This window comes from Pinus tabuliformis, chromosome 4_1, assembly GCF_031772625.1.
Source record: "Pinus tabuliformis cultivar Carrire ecotype Pingquan chromosome 4_1, CPIR1, whole genome shotgun sequence".
NCBI lineage: Eukaryota > Viridiplantae > Streptophyta > Pinopsida > Pinales > Pinaceae > Pinus > Pinus tabuliformis.
This window is the reverse complement of record NC_142303.1, coordinates 584,866,745-584,873,222: the sequence shown is the minus strand read 5'-3', so window position 1 is coordinate 584,873,222 and position 6,478 is coordinate 584,866,745. Positions and strand designations below refer to the sequence as shown.

General features: G+C 42.2%; 1 protein-coding gene across 1 annotated transcript; it reads right to left on the bottom strand.

Moving 5' to 3' along the window:
* Positions 1-1,265: 1,265 nt before the first annotated feature.
* Positions 1,266-4,865, bottom strand: LOC149177312 (uncharacterized). Its single transcript, XM_089421716.1, has 4 exons — positions 4,699-4,865; positions 4,574-4,600; positions 3,788-4,407; positions 1,266-3,565 (listed from the first exon to the last, which is right to left on the bottom strand). The coding sequence occupies exons 1-4, from the start codon at positions 4,863-4,865 to the stop codon at positions 1,266-1,268; spliced, it is 3,114 nt and encodes a 1,037-aa protein (XP_089277842.1).
* Between the last annotated feature and the right edge of the window lie 1,613 nt (positions 4,866-6,478).

The following is a 6,478-nucleotide window of genomic DNA, read 5'->3' as shown; positions in this document are numbered from 1 at the left end:
TCAGCAGGCTGGCAACTCCGCCACTCTTCACATCTACAACAACCAGACTAGAGAAAAGGGCTTCACCCCCAGTAGATATGAAGCCACAACCACACAACCGCAGTTAAAAAAAATGGGACAGACCGCCCGTAATTGGTTAGTGGTTTTAGTCACAAATCTAAACACAAAAGCTTTCACACCCTCGGATCTGCTACAGAGACGCATATCCGCGCCAATGGTCCTTCAGTAGGCCTCAAAGCAGCACGTAGTAGATCCCCGCCAAGCATAGAGACTTGAAGATTTTGAATTCTTCGTCAATTTCTCACACTCTACCCTTGCCGCTTCTTCAATCAGCTCTTCTGCTCCACGGCTCATTCAACATTTTCTTCAAGGGATCGAATGGCTAACAACACTCTTTGTTCAGCGCACTGTGGGTTCGTCTCCCACTGTGGTCACCACACTCTCTGTTCAGCGCACTGCAACAAACAGCGTTAAAAGAAAACACTCCCACGTGGTACACAATCCACCACTCTTCAGACACAAATGGGATCTCACTCCTTGAGACCTCAACTGAGCTCAAACCCTCAGCTCTGATACGAAATTAAAGACTATAGAGCACATAACTAAACACAGAAAACACTTTACCTCTACCGCTCTGATACCATATCAGAGAGCGAAGACGCACACACATAAACTCAACAACTTGTAACTTGCATGCACTTGATGACTGATACAGGTTTATATACACCGCACAGGTCTTTTTGGAGATTGATTTGGGCAATAGCTTCTTCAGGAAGCTTTCCCCATTGTCAACAATTTCTAGAACCACCACTTAAACCAGCATTTAAACCTGACTGCGGGTAGTTGGAATTAGTTCCTTCCAACAATCCAATGCCATATTGTTTGCAGAGATCAAGGCAACGTTGGTGCCGAGTTTAGATTCCTGTTGTGGCCGAAAATGTTTTGCGCTAGGGATCAAATTTTTGTCATTAATTTGAGTCACATTTGCCTTCAAAGATTTTTTCAGAGAGAAAATCAACATGTATATTATATTAAGGAAATATAATGAGCTGTAACATGAAAGGCCATATTAAACCAGCCGAAACTGTTCCTGATGACAATAGAGGGGCTGCCTCTGAGCCTATAATAAGACAAAAACTATAACCAAAAGAGGTCGCAGACCATACAAAAAATCATAAACATGTTCACAATGGCCATCCAAAAATTCTACCAAAGGGAAGAAAACCACATAGATTTAAGCAGGACCGAATAGAGGAAAAAACATGTCACTCCGAAGCAGCCAGAGCAGATATGAAGACCAGCACAGAATCAATTGGAGCGTTTGACTCCTGGAAAATGCGAGCATTTCTCCACTTCCAGAGAAACCAGCAGGTAAGGATAAATATCGATCTCCAAGCTGAAACCTGATCACTCCACCACTTGAAAGCGTCCTGTACAGAGGAGAAAATTTGATGAGGAAAACCATAAGTTAAGGAAAGTTCATACCATATTTTGGCCGATGCCGGACATTGAAAAAACATGTGGATATTTGTTTCAGGCGCTTGACAGCACATGGCACATCTACCAGGACCCATCCAACCTTTTCTTTGCAGGACCTCCCATGTGAGGTTCCTATTGGAAAAAACCAACCAGGAAAATAAAATAGCCTTGAGCGGGCATGAAGATTTCCAGAGCTTCGAAGGAAAAAAGGGCATAGGAAGCGGCTGAAGAATTGACGAGGCAGCTGCATATAAATCTTTTACAGAGACAGGCAGAGAGGAGCGCGACTTCGACCATACCAAAACATCATTGGTCCCAGACTGTTTAATTCCTTTTTCATCAAAACTCTTTACCGCCGATACCCATAGATGACACAGAGAGGGAGGCAAATTGAGATCATCAGCACCCTTCCAAATAGGCGTCGATGAGGACCATGCGTGAATCAGCTTGTTCCATGTGAATAGACCCCGTGAGTGCAGGAAGGAAATGAGATCGGGAGAGAGAGAATCTTCCAATCCAAGAACAGTGGGTTCCAAGCCAATAAGAATACTGGAGCCCGTGTTGATGCGCCATCTAAGGAAGTCAAAAAAGAGCTCCTGTATCTTTCTGTAGCCGAGCCATATAGCAGATCCCCTTGATGAGCCCAGTGACTTCTTCCGATACCAGTATACCAGAGGCTTACCTTTCAGGTATTTTTGATTGATGATGGAGCTCCATTTGCCCATACCGAAGATGCCACGTTGAAGAGAATTACAAAGGAGGGCCTTACCGAAAGATCTCATATGAAGCAGTCCCCATCCGCCAGATCTCTTTGGTCTAGAGATTGTATCCATCTTAACTAAGTGAATCTTTGAAAGATGAGATCTGCCGCCCCATAGAAAGTTTGCAGATAAAGAAACCATTTTGTTGATAATAGAAGAGGGAAGAAAATAAAGGTGTGCCCAATACACCGCAAGCTGCGATAGGACAGACTGAACAAGGATAACTCTGCCACCTAAAGATAAAAAACGCATCTCCCACCGTGAGATTTTTTTGTAAAACCGATCAATCAGCCATGTCCAATCCAGTTTACGGTTCCCCTTTGGCTTGAGGAAGAAGCCCAAATACTTAAACCCGTCTTTGATTAGAGCGAGATTGATACCAAAAAGAGTCGCAATCCAAAGAGCTAATTCCTCATTTGTGTCATTATGATATAACATAGATTTGGCTTTGTTAATGATCAGGCCCGATGCCGATTGAAACATTTGGAATATTTCATTGAGGCATATCCAGCTCGATTTGCAGAGCATAGCAAATATAAGAATATCATCGACAAACAAGTTATGAGACAAAGAAATATTCTTACATATCTTGATGGGGGCGCATCGGTTGTCTGCAACAACTTTGTTTATCTGAGTGCTGAGAGCATTCATGACCAAGATAAAGAGAAGTGGAGAGAGCGGACAGCCTTGGCGAAGTCCTCTCTCCGCCTGAAAGAACGCTGAGGGGGATCCGTTAATGATGACAGAGTATTTAACATTCTCAACACATGCCATCACCCAGTTTATTCCATGAGTTCTCAGACCAATTTTTGCGAGGAGGATACGAAGGAACCCCCAATCCACACAGTCGTATGCCTTTTCCAGATCTATTTTTAGAATAGCTGCGTCTGTGTTTTTCATTAAGACTGAGAATAAGCATTCCTGAGTGGATGCAACAGCATCAATAATATTCCTGTCCTTTAAAAACGCATGCTGATCCCTGGAGATGAAGGAGTTTAGGACCGATTTCATTCTCTCTGCAATGATTTTAGATATGATTTTGAATAGAATGTTACACAAGGCTATTGGCCTGAATTCCGCAAAAGATTCAGGAAGGTCCTTTTTGGGGATGAGCGCTATAAAAGTAGCTGTAAGAGCGCTATTTACATTCCCCGACATGCGAGAAGCATCAAGCATCCCTAGCAATTCATCTTTGAATAAATCATAGAAGTGTTGGAAAAATTCAATGGGCCATCCATTCGGTCCAGGACTTTTGTCCTTTTTAAATTTCTTGATGGCATCCTGTAATTCCAGTTCTGAGATGGGTTTAAAGAATTCAGTATTTTCTGCTTCATCAAACATAACAGGAACATGTTCAATCATTCGAAAGACATCATCAATCTGAATGGCCCGCCGCTTGTATTGCTCCTGAAAAAACCTTGTGGCTTCCGACGAGATATCATGTTCAGAATATAAGAAGCCCTCTTTACCATCTTGAATCTTCTAGATCGAATTCGAACGTCTTCTTGCATTTGAAAAATTGTGGAAAAACTTTGTATTTCGATCACCCTCCTTGAGCCAAATCGCCCTGCTTTTAAGTCTCCATGCTAATTCTTCCTTTTGCAGCAGCTCTTGCTTCTTTTTCTCCAGGGATCTGAGATGATTTTTTTGATCAAAAGACATACCGTCAAAATGAACTGTAGTAGATAAAAAACTTAGCTCCTTTTTTATATCCTCAAACTCCTGTTTGTCCCGCTTCCTTTTTTTGATTATCCAATCCTTTGCCACCTCCCTCAAGGACTGTATTTTTTCACGAAAGGTCGTGAAGGGAGCGCTCTCCGATTGCTTTAATTCGTCCCATTTTTTTGTTATGAGATCGTTGAAAGATTGGTCAGACAGATAGATTCTGTTGAATTTGAAGGAGTAGCCCAGTCTAGATTCCGTTTGCCTCCAGTTAAGATAGATGGGACGGTGATCAGAAGTATAATCACTTCCGGTGCTAGCGACTGGCATTCCCCATTCCTCAATAACACTGGCATTAATGATAAACTGGTCGAGTCTTTTTGCGATGTAAGCCATACCAGTCCTGCTATTGTCCCAAGTTGGATACATCTTTTGGGGAATAACATCGACCATATTTCTATTTAGAAACTCCAGGCGTAGCCTATCTGCAATAGAGTCATGATTCCTGCAAAGGCCCCAACATTCATTAGAATTTAGAGTGACATTAAAATCCTCGGCTATCAACAAAGATTCAGTGTCAAGAATTTTCGATGCAAACAACAAATCCCAAAAGGAAGATTTGTTCCTGTATGGCGCATAGATGTTCAGAATGTGTAAAATCTTGGGCTGACCTCTGACCGAAGCTGAGATAAGGATTCCTGCACAACATTTATAGGCTTTTTATTTTACCCATGACGGATCCCATAAGACTGCCAGACCCCCCGACAAACCATCAGCATCCGATGCAACCATATACCAGGACGGAAGCATTCTTCTGAAGAAAGCTATAGCGGCCTTACTAGAGTGCATTGTTTCCTGTATAAAGATGATGTGAGACTGTCCTGTTTGGAATATCTCTTTGAGCGCCAAGAATTTTGGGGATGCACCCAACCCCCTAATATTCATAAAGGTTAAGAAGGTCATGTTGAAGGCTGACTAGCCATACATGCTCTAAGAGGCTGGGAGGCAGAGGAATCAGTGATTGGAACTTCAACCAAGGAGAGATTCGTAATACCATAATCTGAAACGATTGTTCTGCCCCTAAAATGACGAGATCCTCCTCTATGTTTTTTCCGGACTTTGATATTCTTTGCAGAATTAGGGTTGATGGAGGGAAAGGAGGGTTTATGTATGGTTAAAGGTTCAAGAACAAGGGGATTCCTCTGGAGAAGGTTTTTGATGTGAATGACAAGGTGGTGTTGATGATGCTATTATGACAGTGATTAACATTGAGAAACCTTGTAACTGGTGATTATTGAGTATGGCAGGAAACCACCAGAGGCACTCACATATGACAAGTTGGCGACACCCGGTTTGATGAAAATTATATTTTGTCTTTGAAATTCTAAGTCAATTTTGAAACCTGCTATATGTGTTTATCTATATTCTGATGATATGTTAGTGGTTGCAGGCACATATTAGTCACTTTCCTGAATGAATCACATATGGGTGATGAGGTTGTACAAATGGATGGAATTGCATAGGAGGGGTGGGACAGTGTCCCTGATCTCACCCACTAGCACTCCTGCCATGACTTGGGCTGGAAAGGTTGAAACACCTTTGCCTTGAAGATCATGATGTCATGGGGGTAGGTCCCAAAGTTGGGTCGCTCATGAGGATTTTACTTGGGGCGCACATCGAGGCGGATTCTTTGATCCTCGACACCATTAGTCTCATTATTGCAGACAACATTAGAGATGATAGTGGTCTCTGTTGTTGCACCTATACTCTCCCCTCGTAGCCACGAAATGCTTGAAGGGAAAGTGGTGTGACACCCTTGGAACTTCAAGGGAATTTCTTGAAGGGAACGACCAACTTGGCACCTTGGCATCACAAATAAACTGTTAGGCGTGACACCCTTGGAACTTCAAGGGAAGTTCTTAAAGGGCACGACCAAACTTGGCACCCTTGGAATCATTAAAAATAAATAAATTAATAAATATAATCAAGATATGAAAACCAGGTAAATTCACATCAAGGGTAAATGATGTTAAAAACCAAAGTAATTAAATCAAGAATAAAACTTGGGTTAAGAGGATCATAGGAAGAAATAAAATATTTTACCTTAAACATTCTACCCTTCCTATGTTGGAAAATATTAGCTTAAAAATGTAATTTAATTAGGTAAAAAGGGGAAAGAGTGTTATAGACATTTTTGTGCCTTACAACTCCAAGCATGAAATGTCCATAAACCAAGGGCTCCTAAGTCCCTAAAAGTGTTGTTCTAACCCCTAAAGGAACAAGGTCAACAGATTACAGCTTCTCGCAGAAGTTCTCCACCAGAAACTGCTCAGAATAAGTCAAAACATGATCATTTCAACTGCTCCACTGGCTAGGTGCGTTGCATTGCACCTAAAGACACTGGCTAAGTGCGTTGCATTGCACCTAAATACACTGTGAGGGTGCGTTGGGCGAGAAATGACAAATGGCAGTGTCATTCCGCGAGGTGGAGAGATAATGGAAGCTTCCAGAATCTTCTCCTGTGACACTTGCCTCACTAAATTCGACCAAGGATGAGTAAGAGGCCTTCAGTCTCC